Genomic DNA, 22,022 nt, shown 5'->3' on the forward strand with positions numbered 1-22,022 from the left:
CCAAGTGGTAACTTAGTTTGCGGATGGCTTCTAATGGAAGTAAGTGATTCATTGGAAAGATTCGGATTTTTTCTGGGTCATATACAATATTATAGGTTGTAATTATAGGTTGTTTGTTTAACTTTTCAATCAGTCATTTGAGAATATTTTTGTTATTTTTATTCAAAATGAGATTGCTGAATATCGCGTGATAAAAGCCAATGAATAACGCGACTCAAGTACTGAGACAGGATTGATTCGTGAGTATGTATAACTATATTGAACAATGAACTGTTATATTACAATTCACATAACGTCAATCTGCATTGACCGTGAATATATTTGCGCATGTGTAAATTATCTCCAATATATCCCAATGAATTTTCTCCGCGTATTACGTCGTATATATGAATTTAAGTGGCTATTGGTTAGTCCATTAAGCTGACACCTCCACAATAGAATTTTGGGATTTTTTATAGCTCAGAATTTTGGGTTTTTTTGGGCACCAATTACATTTTTTGGGCTCTTTTACTTTTTTCAAAAAATCAATTTTCTTTTGGAGGTGCTAGCTTACATAAACCCAGCACCTTCAGTTCTTCAAATCACTAAATAATAAAAATTCAATTTTACCAGAACTTTAGGCTTTTCTTGGGCTCTTGAAATCCGCCAAAAAAATTTTCCGAAATCAACCCTTAACTTCCAAAATCAACCCCCTTCAAAAAATTGAAGTCTTAGTAATTTAATACAGCCTCTGATTTTTTGGCTCCTCGAAAATACCCACCCCGATTTTTAAGCTCCAACCCTCAACGTCCAAAATCAACCCCTCTCTACTCCATAGATACGACTTTTTCAAAAAATAACCTTTTTGAAAAGTTAGAACCACGGGCCCAAATTAGCCCTATGTGAGCCATAAATACCTTACATGGTGCGTGCGTGAGCGTAACTGAAAATCACGAAATTTGTAACTGTATTTTCCTAAATTTATATCGCATAATTTTCCGAAATTTATCATCATTTTACGAAACATATAATGCAGAATAACACTTCAGTACATGTTTTGTAAAATTAGGACAGAAATTTCTTAAATTGATTAATTTACATCAATAGTTTTTTTTACTGCGTACTAATTTTCGGTGCTTATAGAATCCAGTAATGAACTTTTAGGTTTGTTACTAAGGTTCCTCCTACATATAGGGCGTCCATCTTTATACCTAACGGTTTATACATTCAAGTTTAATGAAAACTGAGGACAAGATGCCTTGTTGTTTTTTTATTGAAAATTATACCCAACAGCCGAGGCCAATTATACAGGGCAAATAGTTAGATTGTAGATTTACGCATGGTTCAATTTACAGTTTGCCGTTACCTCTATTTCATATAAATTTAAGTTCTGCTACCGTCGAGACGCTCATTATCATCTCGTTCATACGTTACAATTTCTACATGAGATAATGAATTTTTTTGCTTCTGATTTGAATTCCTAAGAGAATATTGAATGTATATCGGTATTCTTGATTGTGGTTATAAACTTAATAAGTACATTCACTATACTTCATAAGTACATTGATTTTTGTTACTAGATTATAAAATAGTTCTCGCTGTCTGAAATTAAAAGTCAGTTTCTTAAAAAGTTGTTAAAGCTTGTCTAAGAGATAAGCGTAATCAATAAGGTTCCTGGTAATTTTGAATACAAATACTAGGAGTAAGGAAGTATGTGTATCTTTCTTCCATTGTAAACATGTCAAATTTCTTACATAATATTGTGTAATCACTTCCCTGAGGAGAGAGTTTACCTTGCTTCTTAAAAATCAGAAACTTCAAAAACCTTTTTTGGATTTTGCCAATATAGTATTAAGTTAATATTGTATTTGCTGTTCCTAAATTCTCGTGACGTATTCTAACTCAGATCTTACCAGAGAAAGTATGAGTATTTGAATTTAAAAAATTGAAATGATGAAAAAATATCAAAAACTATTAGCAAACATTCGTCTAAATTTTTTTTTAATTTGATCTTTTTTTAAATAAAGGTATTTTTCTTTCTGATTCTTATATAATTTCTCCTCTTTCAAAATCCGTTAGAAAATTTAAAAAAGTTTAGGAGTGACAAAATTCCAAAGTTTTTTCTCTTGATTTTTTTTCAACATTTGTTCTACTGTAAAGATGATATTTTATGATATTTTATTCTGTCTCCGTGCCTTGGAGAGAAGAGAGGAATTTCACTGAAGAGCGAAAAATCACGTTTTTTGTCAACGCGACACAAGATAGGTTGGTAGTCAAAGGAAGAAAATGGTTTTTCTAAAAAAAATTTAAATAAGAATTTATTGCAAAATTCTCACATATTTAAAAAAAATAGCAACTTGTATAAAAAAAATGTTTGTTTTATTTCGATTGATGTTATTTTTATTCAATACCATTAACTATACCTACAAAAAATTCATCGCAATTTTTGGATCATAAGTAAAATTGGCTGAATTAAAAGAGTAAACGTTTTAAAACTATTTTTTTATTGATTAAAAAATTGTTAGGCCTGTTTACAGGAAGATATTTTAAGAAAAAGTAATTGAAAAAGATAATTAAAGCAAGTTTTTCGAGAATGTATTTTATGTTTTAGAAAGTCAATTGAAAAATGAATTATCGAAAATTAATTTTTAGTCTAAATCATTAAAATTTCCATTTGTCAAATAGTCTTCCTCTTTAGTTTAAACTTTTTTTTTGTAGAAAATTAATCTTGGTTGAAAATTCTAATGTTTTGTAGAAATGTCGTGTTTTTGATCTGAAAATTCAACATTTTTGATGAAATCAGTTGTTTTTATTCACTGAAAAAATCTTTATTTTTTGAAAATATAATATATTTAAAATGAAAATCTTTTTTTGGTTAAAATTCATAAGAAACAGTAAGTCAATTAGATTAAACTTCCGATCTAATACTTTTCTATCACTGTTTTGACGGGATTCTTAAAACTAAAAAATGACGTCCATTTTTGTCTATTTTTTACGTTTCACAAAATATTTGAAGTTTAAAATAACGTTCATATTTTAGCGTGGAATTACACGTTGAAAGTTTCATATTTCTATGTGGATTTTTATGTAAAATTACACGCAGAATTTCACGTGAATATTATTTTCATCTTGATATGAACCCGGAAGGTGAACCTGATGATTTCTTTGATAAAATAATACCCTCATATACTTGATCCGTCCTTTATTTGAGGGCTTTAGAACTACCTTCCTCTCAAAATTCTCAATAGAGCCTGAAAACTTCTTCAAGACTACCAGCATATATTTAACAGTTTACTTTACACTATCTGTCCAGCTGCTGGTATCCAATTTTAAAGTATAAGAATTCCTAAATTTAAAAAAAAAAGTAAAAAATTCTTCCTTAAAAATACTTGAATTATTTTCAATGGAAAAAATATAAAGGAATCATAATAGTCCCGATAACAAAATGTGAAGAATTCTACCAAAATTGCCCGGAAAATCTGAAAAACACGTTTTTATTGATTTGGTTCCACCTTTGTTTCTACATCAAAAATTGTACACGGAGAAAAATGGATGTTCAAACGTAACATCTCGATGTTCAGCGTTAACATATTTTATGTTTAACTATAGGACAAGAATCTAGATGTTCAAAGCTAGCATCTGTAGATCTTAAAAATTCAGATAGTACAGATAAAGGGTATGAAATGTCGATCAGATGATACAGTCAGTCAAATTGAGGTTATGTTCAATATTTTAAATTTTGATTATTTGGAAATGCTCCAAAATTGTAATACTCCATAATTGTAATATCGAAAATATATAGTGGTCAAATATAGTCGTGAAATTCCAATGCGCTATGCACATGCGCTCGAACGATTTTAACATCTGAATCTGTTTCAGTTTAACATAAAAAAAATTTACGTCTAACAACTCAACAAGATAGTAAATGTTTGAAATGAATATCTGGATATTAGGTGCTACAATCTTACCCTTTGAACATCTACATTTAAACATCCATTTTTCTCCGTGTAGCTCTCTATGAAATATATATTTTTTGTTGCATTATTAATTAATTAAAATTTAACTTTTTTATACCCTTTATTTCGACTTTTCTCGAGAATGGTTGTTTCAATTAAAAAGTTGCACTTCATAGAGATCTATAAACTTTCTCTAAAATAATTTATAATAATATTAATAGTTTTGAATCAAATCAGGAAATATTTGTTTTTCGGGGTTTCTGGACAATTTTAACAAAATTCAGTTTTTTTATCTTGATCAAATTTTACACCGTTGTTTTTCAGGTGAAAATGAAAAGAATAGGGCTCCAGGGACTCTCATTTTATGCAATTTCTATTTTACACTACGCCATAATAAAGTACCATTAAAATAAAAATTTCTATCATTATTCGAGATAAGCTTTGAATTAATTTTTCCATACAAAATGAGTTTCAGAATCTGGTGGATGTCGCACTCAGTCCAAGGGCAGACGTTACTTATAAATAGATTCGCATAAATATAAGCCAAGATTAAGGATGCATTTTACATCCAGACTCCATGAGTATGAAACGGGGAATATACAGCATAGAACAGTTAACTCTGTTAAATTTTACTTTATTGCATCCAAAATCAATAAATTTGCATTTAAATTAAAAATAATTTTTTTAACGTATTAATCATATAATCATAATCAAGTCTCTAGTGATTATAACGTGAACAAGTTACTGAAAGATAAGCAGTCTAGTGTTGGTGAAGCTCAGTTGAACGTCATTAACATCCAACATTATTGGCTGAAATTATTGGCGTCGCATTATTTAAAGAAAAAACTATAAGAGAACATCATTTGATATAATACTCATAATCTTAATAGTTGTTGTATAGGAGCGGCGCCGCCGTATTTCTTTTTAAGATACAGATTTCGTAATTGCACTGTTCAACTGAAGCGAACAATTCAAAACAATAAAGGATTCATTAAATTTGTTTGAAATCAGTTTTTATATTAAGATTCACGCTGAAGAATCTTTTTTTGAATCAAAGAAACATTTGTTTGACCTTACATCAAAGAAAGAATTTAATTAATTCAAAAAAACATCTTCCTGAGTGTTCTGTTTAAATGAATTTGCATTCACGAATTTGGAATGATAAAGCTATAATTTATAGAGACCCGAAATGTTTCGACAATAAATTGAAAACAAGCTTTTCGAAAAAAAACTGTTTCAAGTAAGATTTCCTATCGATAATCCAAAAACTATATTTTAGGTCCTGGATCACAAAAGTGCGAATATTTCCTTAACTACAATCGACAAAATTGGGTATTGTGGTTTATTAAATCACAGATTAGTATTGTTTCCTATTCCCCTCATTTCCCTTTTTAAATGAATTCGTCTTTTCCTCCTGTTTTCAAGAAAATTCTTCTATTTCTCGTTTTTCCGCTTAAATGCAAACTGAATTAATGGAATCCAATAAGAAAATGTGATACTTAAAAGTTATTTGTTTTGAGTTAAAAGAACAAAGGTTATTTGTTTTGAGTTTAAAAGTATTGTAATCTTGATAATTGTAAAATGATTTGATGAAACAAATCAATCCTTTCTTCGACCGTTGACTCAAATGTTCCTTTTTTTATTTGACTGAAAATTGATCTGTTTGACTATTTAAACTACCATCAACTCAAGTTTAAGAACCTTTGAAAAAGGTACGCATGTGTACTGAAACGTCAGCAACTTTTGAAAGGAGTTTTTTCTATTAAATAAATATCTGAGTTTCGAAGAACATTTTTTTTTGACTCATATTTATTTTTTCGATTTACGATTGGACCTTAAGACATAAAGAATTTGAAATCTACGATTTGAAATCAATTGTAATCTTGAATCAGAATTCATCTCTTTAGTTAACAATTCTACTATTTGGTTGAGAACTTCATTATTTTGTTGAAAATTCGACAATTTTCTCCAGAATTAATCTCTTTTAGTTAAAAATTTAATTCTTTTGATAGAAATTTAACTTTTTTCTTTAAAAGTCATCTTTTTTTATCAACAATTAAATGCTTTAATTGGTTGTAATTGGTCTTTTTGGATAGAAAATCTGTCCTTTTGAAATGACCAAGAAAGTTTTTTTTTTACTGAAAATTCTTTTTTTATGGTTAAAGGGTAATTTTTTCAAATTAAAAAGCATACTATTATATTTTCCGTTCATAATTCATCTCTTTTATATAGAAATTCTACTAGTTAGTTGAATCTTTTTTGGTTAGAAATTCATCTTTTACAGTAGAAAGTTAATGTTTTTAAATTGAAAATTGTACTTTTATATTTTTGATCCAGAATTATTTTTTTTTGCTAATATTTTTCCTATTTGGTTAAAAATGTAATTATTTGGTTAAAAATAAAACTTTATTCTCTAAAAGTCAAATTTACTGGTCAAAAATCCAACTTTATTTTCAGCAATCATCTTTTTGGATAGAAAATCCATCCTTTTGTATTGAAAATTCATTGTAATTATATGTTTGGTCCAGAATTCATATATATTTTTTAATTCCACTGTTTGGTCGAAAATTCAACAGTTTTGTGGAAGTCATATTTTGGGTAGAAAATTCAACCTTTTGGGCTGAAAATTTATCTTTAGCAGAAAAGTCATCTTTTTTGGTTGATTATTATTTATTTTGCTGAAAACTCATCTTTTCGGATTTTAAAGTAAAATGTTTTCTAAAACGTTTGATCTTTTAGTGTGAAAACTCAACTCTTTTGTTCCAAAATTGGCTTTATTTCAAAATTGTTGAATTTCCTACAAAATGGATTAGTTTTCACCAAACACTTGAATTTCAACCAAACAGATGAATTTTCGTTGAAAACTTTTTTTTATTTAATTGAAGATTCCATCATTTTTTTGAAAATGCAATATGTTTGGACTTAAAATCTTAGGAATATGTAACTTAAATTAGTTTTGTTTAAAAGAATCTATTTTGGGGCTGTGAACAATCAAAAGTGTAATTTTTACCGGGAAATAACCTGAATTTTTTAAAAGTTTTAAACAATAATAAAGTTATTAAATGTATTCGAAATCAGTTGTAATAATAAGATTCTGTTTAGACGAATTTGCAAAAACGAAAAAATTATTACGGTTAATTATTACTGGAATGAGAACCTGGATATTCATAAATATATTCTTATCAATAAGTGTTTGAGAGACAAAATGTTTGAAACTCCACAATCACGTAACTTCAGTCAGCTCTTTATAATTATGTAACTTCGCTCTAATTTGCAGAACTCGTTAACTATATGATTTATATTTACAATGTACTATATGTGGCTGTTAACAATACAATGTTTCAGATTTCGCATTCTGTCCCCTACTTTCAAGAAAGTTTTTCTTTGGTCCCTTTTCTTGTTTTTTTTGCTTAAATGCGAACTGAATTCATACAACCCAATAAGAAAATGCAACTATGTTTGATTAAAAGTTTTATATTTTTGCTTATTCGGTTGGTTTTGGGCATATGGTTTGTTGAAAATTCGTTTAATTTAAAGCAGAAAATTGATTTTTTTAACTTGAAAATTCAACTATTTGGTTTAAAATATATCTTTTTTAGATAAAAATTAAACTATTTGATTGAATATTGATGTATTTTGTTGATAAATTTGTTTTTTTTGGTAGAAAATTATTTTCTATATAAAAGTTTAAAGCAAAACTTTTACAATAAGTCATTAACAGACATGGTCCTCGCGCCTACTCCTAATTATTCCATTCTTTTTTGTGTCTCTTATGTAAGATAGCTTTTTTGTTTAAATTAATTTTTTTAAACATTGGCGAAAGAGCAAAAATAATTCATTCAAAAATGTACAATACTATTGTAAAAATGATTCTTGTTGAGGTTCATTTATTACTTGTTCGTAACTAAAAGGTCAAAGCAAAACTAAAATTTCCGAAAAAAAACTTTTTAGCATTACTCTGAGAGAAGATAGCTATAAACATTAATAAATTGTTTCAACAACTATACCTGTTAAATTGCATTATTTATTTCTTTGCTAAGTTAAAAGTGGGTAAAAATTAAGCATTTTAGAAGAAAACCGCATTTATATAGCATTAATAAAGAAGAAATTAGTTATAAACAATAATAATTTGTTTTAATTTTTTTTTTCTAAATTGAATTAAAAAGTAAACATTTCAGAATAAACCGCAACTATGTATTTAATAAAAAAGAATGTAGTTATAAATAATAATAATTTGAATAATTATTTTTGTTACATTAAATTAATTATTAACTCACCCTAAGTGAAAAGTAGACAAATACTTGTAAAATTAAGAAAAAACCGCAACTTTCTAGCATTATTCAAATTTAATATTATTAATAATATTAAGTTATTTAAGCAGTTAATTTGTTTAACTGTAAATAATTAATTAACTCGCTTTAATTTAAAATTGGACAAAAAAAGGAAAACTTTTTAAAACTGCAACTTTCAATCATTATTTTGAGAGAATATTATTAAAAATAATAATAAATTGTTAAAACAATAATGTTTGTTAACATTAATTATTACATCACTCTAATTGAAAATTGGACAAAAGTGGGATATTTTCGAAATAACCGCGATTAACTATCTATATTCTAAGATAAAATTGGCAAAAACAATAATGAATTGCTTGAACAATTTATTTAAAAATCTAGTTATCAGTATGAAGTAGTATTTTATATATTTGAAATAATTTGCATTAAAAGAACGCACAAAAAATAGTAATTAGCGCCAAAAACTTGCAAGCCGCATTTTTTCACTTATGGAGGTTTTTTGGGACCCTATAAAACAGATTTATGAGGGTGATATTTAAAAAATAATATTTTATTCGTATTCTGTGGCTAAATGTGAAAAGAAATATGAGTTTTAAATCGATTCAGCTAATATTAACTATTTAAAATAAAATTTATTTTTTTCTCATGGGAAATACGTTTATTTAAATATTTAAATAATATGTCTCTTGTTTTTTTTTTCAAAAACATTCATTTATTTTTGTGTGGTTCGATCAAATTTCCGGACGATATGCATGAAAATTTGGACCACCCTAGTGTAGGCAGTTCGTTTTTTTATGTACTTAAGTTCTTATGGTGATTATTCATTCATTTCTTGTTATTATTCGTGTATAAAAGAAGTATCAAAGAAATAATTTCATAGAATATTTTTACAAAGAAAACGAAGGAAATTGAAAAAATTGCGTCCAAACTCCAGCTGGCAATTACGTAAAGAATAGAAAAATGTATGTACTTATATACAGGTACGTGCGAACGGACTGCCGCACCGTCATCATATAGTGTTATTATTTTTATAATACAAATTGTGTGGGCGGCGTTGAAGCATGAATGTCGATAAAAAGAAATAGAAGTTCATAACATTGACATTTATGTTTTTTCAATATCATTGCTTGTCAAAAAGGAAATAAAAATAAAAATTGATTGATTCGGCTTAAAAAAAAACCTTTTTGTTCATAATCATTATTTTTACTCAAGGTAAAAACAAACAGAAACACTTTATTCAGTCTTATATAAGAATCTTAAAGAGAATCGTAAAGAGAAAAAGATAGTTTTCAATAAGGAAATTACTGAGGGGCGGGGGGCTGAAAAGAAAGTTTAATAGCAAGTTTCAAGGTCATCGTATATGGAATTTTCTTTCCATCAGTATTTTTTATTATTAAGGAATTTTCCCTACAGCGTGGCAATCGAATAATTTTTTTAAAGTCGATTTTTTTGAAAAAAGTAAGTACTTAAAAGGAATCTGAACATTATTTTCACTAAAAACTGCTTTAAATGATCAGTTATGTATTTTAAAACTCGAAAAATTTGATACAAGATATTAAATTATAATTTACGATTTCATTGATGAAGTTTTTAAATTCAATACTAAACTGCTACAATCCAATAAGAAATTTTGTTTGGAAACATCAGCATAATTTAAATTCAGGGATCACAGTCAGTTCCTTTTTAACCTAATTTCTGTTTTCCCTTTCCCCTCCTGAAATTAAAAATCCCCTAAAAAAAACTGAAATCAAGAGTCTTTACCCAATTTTCCCCATTTTAGAAGGTTTCGATTAATTTTTAAGAACTGCGAAAAGAAATTCATAACATTAGAAAACAAGACGCGTTGAAAAAATAAATTGAGATTTTCACGAAATCAGAGGAATACATTATTTTAAATAAAATTAACGTAGATACTAATATTAAATTTAAGTGTTTCAAATTCCTAATGTTTCATGTAAAAATATTGCGTTTTCAATCAAATAGTTAAGTTTTCAATCAAAACAAATGAGTTTTTGAAATAAGAAGATTAATTCTCTAAAAAAATAGAAGAATTATCAACCAAATAGTTGAATCCTTAATCAAGAGGTTATTTTTTAATCCAAAAAGACGAATTTTCAACAAATTAATTGAATCCTCAACCAAATTATTGAATTTCCATCAAAATCGTTACATTTTCAGTCAAAGAGAAAAAATTTCAACTAAAATAATGAATCTTCATACAAAAAAATAATAATAACAAACTAGTTGATATTTTAAACCAAATAAGACTTTGCAGTTTAGAAAGAAAAAAAAGTGTCAACCAAAGTGTCAACTCTTCAAGTCAAAAAGATTTTTTTTTTTAACAAAAAAGTTATTTTTCAATTAAATATATTGATTTCTCAACCTAATAGTTGATATTTATATGAAATTGTGAAATTTTCAACAGCAGTTACATTTTCAACCAAGGCGATGGATTTTCAACTAATCTTCTTCCAAAAAAAGATATTTTGTACAGAGTAGTTTAATTTTCAGGAGTAAAAAAATCCTCAGCGAGAAATTGAATTGTTGATATTGAAACGAAAAGAGACTTTAATTTTAAATGAAAAAGAGTTGAATGAATCCAGAAAAGGCGAATTTTCAACAAAATGGTTAAAAGCAAGGTTTGCGAGATCTTAGTTCTTGCGCCAAATTTAGAATAAGATCAAGGAGCAGTTCCGTGAATTAATCTCCTAAAATTTCTCTACTTGTAGAAAGAAAAACAAATTCGATCAAATTGTTGAATTTTCAAGCTAAAAAGACGAATTAAAAAAAAAACTGTTGAATTTTAAACAAAATAATTCAATTCAGAAGCAAATAATAAAATTTTGAACCGAAAAGATAAATTCCAACAAAAAATGTAATACGCAGTAGACTTTTTTAAAACCATAAACAATGAAATTTCAACGAAAAAAACTTTGAAGCGAACAATAAATAAATAGGAATTTTAATAACTTATAGACTAAAGAATAACATTTTAAATAAACATTGAAGTTCATTTTTAATTCTTTAGAAATATTGAGTTAGAATACTGGAAATTTTGCTTTAAAAAATATTATTTTTTATCCCACATTTTTGTATTTAGGAATATAAGCTTTGAAATTCAGACTACACATAAGTTTAATACTTATCAATGTTTCGATTGTTTAAAAGATTTAAAAATACTTTAATAGCTCCACATTGTGGAAAATTATACTATAGGGAAAAATCTAGAAATCCCTGGAAATGTAAGAGGATTTTTTCCGGGATTTGAGTAAACACCCTGAGAATGCTAGTCTCTCTCACCTTGTTTCGAATGACCCATTGTTTAAATTTCTTGCGGCGTCAGCCAAGTAGTAAAACGAGCTATAACGGTGTTATTTCACGGAAACGCGGTGATGAGCAGTGAACACATTCTCTGAAGCCAATTTTTATGAGTTCCGTTTGTAATGCGCTTGCAAGATGCTAATGGATTTAAAAATTTAGAAAAGTATGTGATAAAAAGACTCTACTTTATGTAAAGTGTGAATATTAAATAATTTATGTAACCAAAAAGCATACGGGCGCAATATTTTTTTTGTATCATGTTAGGTAAACTGAAAATAATTAAATATTTTAGTTTTATTAATTTTGTTTTAAATAATTGTTCCTCATTAGTGAATTTTGATTGAATCTGTACAAATTATATAATTTCTTGTAGGGATGTAATTTACAATTGAAAGTCAGGGTGGCCACTGGGCCGGGGAACCAGGAGTTTTTTGAGATTTGGAAACCCGGGAAATGATTGTGGATTTATTCTTTGTTAGGTAATTTTACAAATTTTTAGAAGAAAAATCCACCTGGTCATTTGAAATATATATTACAAAGATCATGAAAAAAAGTTCCATTTCAACTTCTATTTAATTCAGTTTTGAACGCATAATTCTAAAATATTGTACTTTGAAAACGATGAATTTTAGGTATTTATTTTTAAACGTATATATTCAAATGAAAGAGTTTTGAAATGCAGTTTTGAAGACTTAAACAAATAAAAGTTAAGAGCGTATTAAAATTTGAACAATAATCGATTTTATAAGTTGATTCTGAATTTCCAATTAGAAATTCTTAGTAGTTAAACAAATGTAAACGTCCGATTGAAACTTTATAAACTATTTTTAATCCTAAAATAATTTTAAAGTAAATAGATTCATAATTAAATGCTTTTATTTACTTAAAAATCCAATTCAAATATTTTTGAAGTCTAAATTATTCCATTTTCAGCCCTTTATTTTAAAATTTGTTAATTAAAAAAGGAACACTTTTTTAATATTTAGAAATATTTTACTGTTCGTTAAATAAATAAAATAAAAATAAAATAAAATAATTAAACTTCTAAGTTAAAAAGTATCCCATTTAGAAAATGTTTTGAACTATTTTTAATTATTTTGTAAAAAATTGTTCTCTGGTTGGATTTAACTGTTTGTGATTTAAAATTAAAAATTTTTTTTATTAAAATATCAATTATGAAATTTGTCGTTAAATTTAATTCAAAAACCTTATTTCTATTGTTGAAAATCTAACTGTTTTGTTGTAAATTCGTTCTTAATTGTTCGAAAATGTATTTTCTTTATTTAAAAAATATTTTGTTGAAAATGCTTTTTTTTAAATATAACTTCCATTCTTTTTTACAAATTTATCCTTTTCGCTGAAAATACATGTTATTGAAAAATCGTCTTTCTTGGAAAAAACTATTCTTTGTGGTTGAAAATTTATGTTTTCGATCGAAAAATCGACAATTTGGTTAAAAATGTAATTACATATCTTGTTAAAAATTCTTTTTATTGATTGAAAATTCTTTCTTTTTTTTCTTTAAATCAAACTACTCCGCGTTTGTTTGAAAATTCATCTTCTGTAGTTGAAAATTTTCTGTTGTGGTAGAATATCAATCTTCTTCGTGACTCATTTATCTTCTTGACAATTCTTCTTTTAAGGTAGAAATTTAATCTTCTTGGTGACTCATTTATTATTTTTCTTGAAAATTTGAATTTAATTAAAAAATTTAACTATTTTGTTGAAAATTTGATTTTATGGTTAAAAATGACCTTTTTAAACTGGAAATGTCACTATCCCATTTTGGGTTGCAATTTTATCTCTTTTAGTTGGAAATTCATACCTGTTGTTAATAATTCACTTTTTTGGTTGTAAATTAATCTTCTTGATTGAAAAAACATTTTTTTGTTAAAGATTCATAATTTTAGTTGCAAATTTATTTTTTTGATTAAAAGTGTTACAATTTTGTTAAAAATTTATTAATTTTTTTCAACTGTAGACATAACTATTCCATTTTGGGTTGCAAATTCATCTTTTTTTGTCAGAAAATAAATCTTTGTAGTTGAAAAATGAACTATTTTTGTAAGATTAATTTTTTACTATTGAAGATTCATAGTTGGAATGTGATTGCTTCGGTTAACAATTTTATTATTTTTAGGGAAATTCTTTCTATTCGTTTGAAAATTATAATATTTTTTGTTGCAAATTAAACTATTCCGCGTTCGATTAAAAATGTATCATATTTAGTTGAATTTTTAACAATTTTATTACAAATTCATACATTTTGTTGAAAATTCGTCTTTTTGGAAGAAAATGATTCTTAATGGTTATGGAATGTGTTAGGAGTGGGGGAAATTAGAGTTTGAAATGGATGAGAAGTGGGATAATGTCCTTATGTTCCAATCAAGCCATCTGGTGATATAGGTCTTTTAAAAAAGTTTCATTCACAGAAGACTGTTACGTCAGAAATGAATAATTATATGTATGTAGTCGTGTTCTAGCCAAGGGACATTTGTCTCTGCTCCAAATACACTTTTAGATTGATTGTATTGACGGTATAGTAAATGTTTTGATCTAATTCAAGACACAATTGAATGAGTTATTATCCTATTCTGTTTCGAACAATCGTACTAGCTTGCATAATCAGGTTTTCTCAGTCAAAAATTACATTTTTCCCGTTGATTTTTGAACGTTTACAATAATTATTATTCAATATTAATTGTTTTATTATATACAATTTTAAAAGAATCAAACATTTATTGTAAAAGTGATTTCAGACTTCACAGCCCAAAATGCTCTCAAAACAGGGAAATATTGTGATTTTTTAAGAAAATAGGGGAATAAATTCTTTTAAATGACATTAGGTTAGGTACCGTATTCCTAAGGTTATTAAATTTAACTTTTAACAAAACAGTTGAATTTTAAACCATAAACAATGAATTTTCAACAAAATAGTTGATTTTTCTAGCTAACACGTCGAATCTTTAAAAAAATTGTTTTTCTCAAGCCAAAGACAAAACTATTAGAAAATAATTCAATTTTCAAGCAAGAAAGATAATTTTTCAGCAAAAAGTTGAATTTTTAACAAAATAGTTGAATTTTTAACCTAAGAATCTTGAACCAAATTATCGAATTTTCAAGTAGAAAAGATTAAAATTAAACAAAACACAGTTCAATTTGTAAACTAATTGTTGAATCTTCAAGCCAAAAAGGCGAATCTTTTAGAAAACAGTTAAATTTTAAATTGTAAAAGATTAAATTCTGTCAAAGGAGGAATTTGCAATTCAGCAGAATACATTTTTTTAATCAAAAATAGGAATTTTCGAGCAAAAAAAGATCAATTTTAAAGAAAATAGTCGAATTTTCCAAAAATTGTTCAAATGTAAACTAAAAAATGAATTTTTAACCAAAAAATATTACTTTTCTATCAATAGATGAAGTTTTAATCGAAAGGTGATGACTTCTTAACAAAATTGTTGAACTTTTAACAAGATTATTAGATTTTCAACAAAATAGTAGAATTTTCGATCAAACGTGATTCATTCTGAACGAAAAATATAATAGTCGATTTTTCAAATAAAAAGAATTGACTTTTAACCAAAAAATATGACAGAAAGAATACAGAGTTGAATTTTCGAAAAAAAAAAAAATTAAATCTTCAACCGAATAGCTAAACTTTTAATCAAAAGAGATGAATTCTGAACCAAAAAATTGATAGTAGACTTTTCAATTAAAAAGAATTCACTTTCATACATTAAAGATGATGTTTTAACCAAAAAGATGACTGTTTTATCAAAAGATGAATTTTCTGTCTAAATAGACGAATGTCTAACAAAAAAGTTGAATTTTCGACCAAAGAAGATGACTTTAATAAATAAGTGGAAATTCTCAACCAGATAGAATTTTTAACCAAAAGAGTAGCCTTTTCAACTAAAAAAGATTAGTTATGAACCGAAAATATAACAGCAGACTTAAAAAAAGAAATAACTTTCAATAAAAAATATTTGGATTTTCGATTTGGGTTTCGGTAATTCAGTTTCTCATTTAAACGAAAAAACGAGAAAAAGGGGAATTTTCTTGACACTGGGGAAAAGGAGAAATTAAAAAAAAAGATGAAGTGGGGAATAGGAGAAAGAGTGTGAATGAGGGTCGTCAAAATTTATGCCTATATAAAAATTCGACTTTTGATTTTTGGTGATCGGTCCCCGAACCATGAAAATGTCCGAAAAAATGCAAAATAACAGCTTTATGCAAAATTCGGAATAAAGACGGTAATTTATAAAAAAAACTTGAACGCGATTTATTTTTATTCAATAAGTGATAAGTTTCCAAGTACTTTTAAATTGTTGAAACAAATATTATTTTTTTCATCCTGTAAGACATGAAAAGTTATTATTTTTCGGGATAAATGATATAGCTGATGAATGCCAACAGTAATATTTGTTTTTTAACACATCTGATAATTATTTAAACAGTTTCCATTTATTATGACATTTTACCCTTGTATATAGTCAAACATTATTTTCTTCTAGAATTAATGAGGCAATTAACGAAAAGAGTTGATGATTACTTAAAATTTTTATTTTGTTTAAATAATTTTTTCCCTTGTAAATTTTGAGAAGTTACTACTTTCTGGATCTAATAAGGCAGCCAATGCATTTGAAGAGTGATATTTTGTGAAATTTTGCAATTATTGAAGCAAGTAATAATCATTCACTTGCGTCTTTTCATTTCAAAGGTGTGGAAAATTCTAGTTTTTCGAATTCCTCACACTATGATGCTTATTAGAGTGATTAATAAGCGACTAGTGTAACAGATGAATAAAAAAACTAGAGTTTTCTTCATCGTTTCTATGAAAAGGAGCAATTGATTAGAATTATTTAAATAATTGCTAATTGTCTTTCACAAAAAGGATCACTCTTAACATTCATTGACTGTGTCATTAATTCCAGTAAATAATAACTTGTTACGATTTACAGTGGGAAAAAATCTTTAAACAAATAAAAATTGTTTAAATAATTGCCAAACATCCGGAGGAAAAAATATTACTCTTACCATTCGTAAATTGTGTCATTAATACCAGAAAATACTAACTGCTATTCTGCATTTTTTTAAAAAGAGATTATTCCTTGAACATTCATCAACAAGTGACTAAACTGCTTTTCGTTCCATTTTTGTGAAAGCCGCATTTTGCCCATTTAAAACGCTATGTTAATTTTCAAAAGACCGGAGAAACGGGTTTGAAATTTTGAAATTCAAATTTTTTGTGCACTTTCGTGACCCCCAGATCTAAACCATAGATTTTAAATTTTCGATAGGAAAGCATACTTCAGTCTCTGCATCTGATTGAAGTTCTGAACGTTCAAATGAACGAAATTTTTTACTGGTGACTTTGTAAACCAGAACAAGTGCTAAAATGTTTGTTAATTTATATTGGAAATAATTTATTATTGAAAAAAGAATTAAAATGCATATTTTAAATTGCAGTTGGAACAATATTTATGCGTATAATAGAAATGTCGAAAAATATTTCGTTCATTTGAACGTTCAGAACTTCAGGTACATAGTCTCTGCTCTATTTGGTAACATTTGACTCTTTTGTCTCCGAACGATCCACCAACACAAGCTTTAAAATCTTAAATATAAAGTGATCTTCTCTATTTTAACGGAGATGATTGGTGACAGTGAGCACAATTCCAAGCATTTTTTCGTAGACCGAGATGCTATTTATTGCGAAAGTAAAAACAAATCGGAAAAAAGGCCAGATTTTTCCACAGAAAAAACGGGGGGTACGAAATATTTCAGGTAATCGGTCAAGAAGATTAACCACAGAAAGTTTACTTCAGTTGGGTAATTAGCTGTCTATTACCCTGCTTGAATGATTACCTGCAACGTTTTGTACACCCAGTTTTTTTCTGTGTCCCGGAGCTCAAAATTCCAGACCAATTCCGAATTTTCTCGGCCAGTGGTCACCCTGATGATATGTGTTTTTAACATTGTATTACATTACATATATACTGAGCCGGTCTTTCGTTTCATATTTCAGATCCATCTTATTATGAATATGGCAGTCTTTCAAGGACACACAGTCTCGCAGATGATAGATCGCAGATAACATTTGTATCAGCCGAAGAAAAAATTCGCACTAGAGTTGAACGTAGTCCTCCTGAGCCTCTTAATAAACCAGTGAATCAGCCACCAGCCCACCAGCCCAGTGAAGTTCAAGATATGCAACAATCAACGCAACAGTCAACACCACAGTCCCAGCAGCCAGTTATTACTATAAATACCACTTCTTCGGCTAATGTGTCCTATTCTACAGAGACAGTTACCACTCCAGGTCCAATCGTCACTGAACCATCAATAAAAAAGTACAAACCGGATGACACCAAGGCTAAGAAAAACTACACTGTAGTTCCCATGCCGACTGCTGACACTACCGCTCCCCATTTGGTACGTCAATTACAGGCCTTGGACTCACTACACTATTGACACTACCCACTCCAGGTCCCATACAATCCGATCCGGGTTTTTAATTCCTAGAATTGCTGGCCCACGTAGTTTTCCGGAGGGGGTAGGGCGAGGGACGGTTGCGACTCTCACCTCGGAAGAGCCGCAGTACGCGAGTACTCAGTCGAGTATATTGCGCAATATTATGAATTGCAATTGGAAACGTTTCAGTCGGCCCTAACTGTTTACGTTTCGAGAGTACTGATTTCGTAATAAGGCCAGTGTGAGGCAATCACTGAAACTGTTATTATTTGAGATTTGGAGTGTATTTTACATTTTTTTTAACGATGACACCATTTTCTTAAAATTGTCTGCTAATGCCAGTATTTTTGTACTTTTTCTTTAAAAATATTTTTGAACTTCTTTACTAATTGGCAAAAATAGTTCAATTTTCCACCAAATTGTTGAAGTTTCAAGTTAAACAAAGGATTTCTTTACAAAAGATTAAAAATTTCACAAAAAATTGTAATAGCTGATATTTAAACCAAAAAATAGTTTTATTTTTAATTAAAAACAATTGAATACAACTGATAAAGATTCATTTTTAACAAACTATTTGTATCTTCAACTAACATAGATTAATTTTCAATAATACAGTTATATTTTTAAGCAAAAAAAATCGATTTACAACCAAAAAATAATACTAATTTTTCACAAAATACATTTTTTTCTACCAAATAGGTAAATTTTAAACCAAGAGGTTTAATTTTGAACCACATAGTTGAATTTTCTAATAAAAAAGATGCATTTTCAACAAAAAATGAAATAGTTGAATTTTCAGTTAAACCAAAAATAGATACATTTTAACCAAATAGTTGAATTTTCTAAAAAAATGCGAATTTTCAACAAATGACATTTAACTATATATTTTGAACAAAAGTAGTTAAATTTTTAACAAAGATTATCTGTTATTTTTATTGAGGAGAATTAATTTTCAATTTAAGGAAAATCGAATTTTCTGCAAAACATTTTAATTTTGTAAAAAATAGTTGAATTTTATATCAAATTGTGAAAATTTCAAGTCGAAAAGAGATTTTTCTATAAAACAGTTCAATTTTCAACCTGAGAATGTCAATTTTCAACCAAAAAGTTATTTTACAGCCAATCAATTCGATTTTCAACAAAAATAGTTTAATATTCAGTTAAAAAAAATTTTTTTAACGAAGTTTCAACTTAAATGATAAATCTTTAACAAAAAAAGTAATAACTGATATTTCAAAAAAAAAGCAGTTGGATTTAACCAACAGACAAATTTTCAACAAAATACTTCAATCGTCATCTAAAGCAGATTGATTTTTAATTAAACAATTGAATTTCCAAAAAAGAAATTGATTTTATTTTAAAAAAGACGAATTTTAAACAAAATACATCCATTTTCAATCACATAGTTCAATTTTCTACCAAATTGTTTAATTTTCATACCAAAAATGTGAATTTCTTACAAGAAAGTTAATTTTCAACCGAAATATAATTTTTAACAAAATGTTGCATTCTTAACGAAAAAGGCGAAATTTTAATTTAAAAATTTTTAATATTTAATTTAAATTTGATAATTATTGAATTTCTAAATCTAAAAAAAACGTTGTCAAGAAATAAAGAAAATTTAAATTAAAATATTGAATTATCAAGCCAAAAAAACGAATTTTCCACAAAACAGTTAAATTTTTAACAAATAAGTATGACTTTTTAAGAAAATTGTTGAATTTTCAATAATAGTTTTGAACTCAAAAAGATAAATTAAGAACCAAAAATGGAAAAATTATATTTTCAGTTTCAATATTTATTTTCTACCAAGAAAAATGAATATTCCACAAAAAGTTGAATTTACAACCCAAAAAGATGCATTTTCTACGAAAATAATTATATTTTCAACAGAAATAAGACGAGGTTTCAACAAAAAAGTGATTTAAAAACTAAAAAATATGAGTTTTTTAGCAAAACAAAAAAAGGATTTTTAACTAAATTGATGAATCTTTAACTAAAAAAATTAGTTTTAAACCAAATAGTCGAATTTTCAACCAAAAAGATGATATGCCTACCAAAAAGACAAATTTTCCACAAAATGATAAATTATCAACCAATAGGATTGAATGTCTATCAAAAAATACATTTTCAACAAAACAAAAAATAGAATTGTTACATGTTCAGTTTGAAAAAAATTAATTTTCTATTTTAAAAAACAACTAATTTCCAACGATAAAGAAGGAATTTTAAACAAAATATATTAGTTTGCAAACAAATTTAGAATTTTTGAATGGATTTTCTATCTAGGCTAAATTTTCAGCCGAGGCAACAATAGTTTAAGTATAATAGTTTAATTTTCAGTTAAAAAAAATTAATCAGGTCAAAAAAATGTCAACAAACAGTTAAATTTTGAATAAAAAGAATAGTTTTTGAACTAGAGTGATGAGTCATAAAAAATGAATTTTGAAGAAAGTAGTCCACTTTCAACCAAGTAGATCATTTTGTAACTAAAAAAGGTTTTCAGTCCCTGTTCACGATTAGCGAAAATCTTGAAAATTTAATCAGATTGTTATATTAGCAGAAAAATCCTGTAACCAACGTCAAATAGAAAGGATGATTTGAGCAATTTAACTGTTATTTTACAATAAAGTTAATATATAATAAACATAATTGTTTAAACAATTTGTTATAGTTTATAACTTCTTTATAATTCTTTATAATCTTCTCTTAGATAATTGCCAGAAAGATGCGTTTTGTCTGAAATTTTATACTTTGCTTTGGGTTTTTAATTACCAACAAATAATAAATAAAAATTGATAATAATAACAATATTTATTATTTGTTCTTTGTAAAAAGTCAAAGAAAAGCCGAAAATTTGAGAAAATCCTGCAACTTTATAGCTTTATTCTAAGAGAATATTGTTATAAATAATTTTAAAAAAAAATCCAGACCTAGTATTGTATGCTTCAGAATGGTTCCATCTGATGTCCAAAGACACTAAAAAAAGCTTCATTCCCCTATCTCATGCGGAACACTCTGTTTTCAACCCCTAAAATATTGAAAAATTAAAAAAAATTCCAAAAAATTCCCTAAAATCCAGACCTTAAATTTTATAATTCAGAATGCTTCTATCTGATGACCAAAGATACTAAAAAAAATTTCATTTCCCTATCTCATCCGGAACACCCTGTTTTCAACCCCTAAAATACTGAAAAATCGAAAAAAATTCCAAAAAATCCCCTAATATCCAGACCTAATATTGTATGCTTCAGAGTGGTTCCATCTGATGTCCAAAGACACTAAAAAAAGCTTCATTCCCCTATCTCATGCGGAACACTCTGTTTTCAACCCCTAAAATATTTTAAAATTGAAAAAAATTCCAAAAAATTCCCTAAAATCCAGACCTTAAATTTTATAATTCAGAATGCTTCTATCTGATGACCAAAGATACTAAAAAAGTTTCATTCCCCTATCCCATTTGGAACACCCTCGCTTTCTACCCCTAAAATATTGAAAAATCGAAATAAAAAATTCCAAAAGATCGCCTAAAATCCAGACCTAAAATTGTATGCTTCAGAATGGTTCCATCTGATGTCCAAAGACACTAAAAAAAGCTTCATTCCATTACATGGAAAACTTGTAAATAACAGGCAATTTTTTCGAGATTCTACTCTTTTTTTTAAATTGCAATATAAAATTGAATAACAATGATTCTTCAGTTGGGAAAGTAGCTTTATATTACGATATTTAAATATTTTGTTGAAAATTCGTTTTTTATTATAGAAAATTAATATTCTTGGTTGAAAACTCAATTTGTGCTGGAAACTGCAACAGTTTGTAATTTTTTCTCTCTTGACTGGTAAATTTAATTACTTTGTCAAAAGTTAAACTCTTTTGTTCGAAATAAAATCTTTTTGTTGAAGATTTATCATTTTAATAAAAAATTTATTATCTTCCGTTAAAAAATGAGCTATTCTATATAAAAAAAAGGTTTTTTACGCTGAAAATTCCCTTT

At 27.1% G+C, this 22,022-nt stretch overlaps 1 protein-coding gene across 1 annotated transcript in view; it reads left to right on the forward strand.

Annotated features, from left to right (window-relative positions):
• The window catches only part of LOC117176980 (plexin domain-containing protein 2), a 71,884-nt gene that overhangs the window by 21,175 nt on the left and 28,687 nt on the right, over nt 1-22,022 (forward strand). Inside the window, exon 2 of the mRNA XM_033367415.1 lies at nt 17,580-17,986. Coding sequence (XP_033223306.1) covers nt 17,580-17,986 — 407 coding nt within the window. The remainder of the gene's footprint in view (nt 1-17,579; nt 17,987-22,022) is intronic.

Source organism: Belonocnema kinseyi, chromosome 7, assembly GCF_010883055.1.
Source record: "Belonocnema kinseyi isolate 2016_QV_RU_SX_M_011 chromosome 7, B_treatae_v1, whole genome shotgun sequence".
NCBI lineage: Eukaryota > Metazoa > Arthropoda > Insecta > Hymenoptera > Cynipidae > Belonocnema > Belonocnema kinseyi.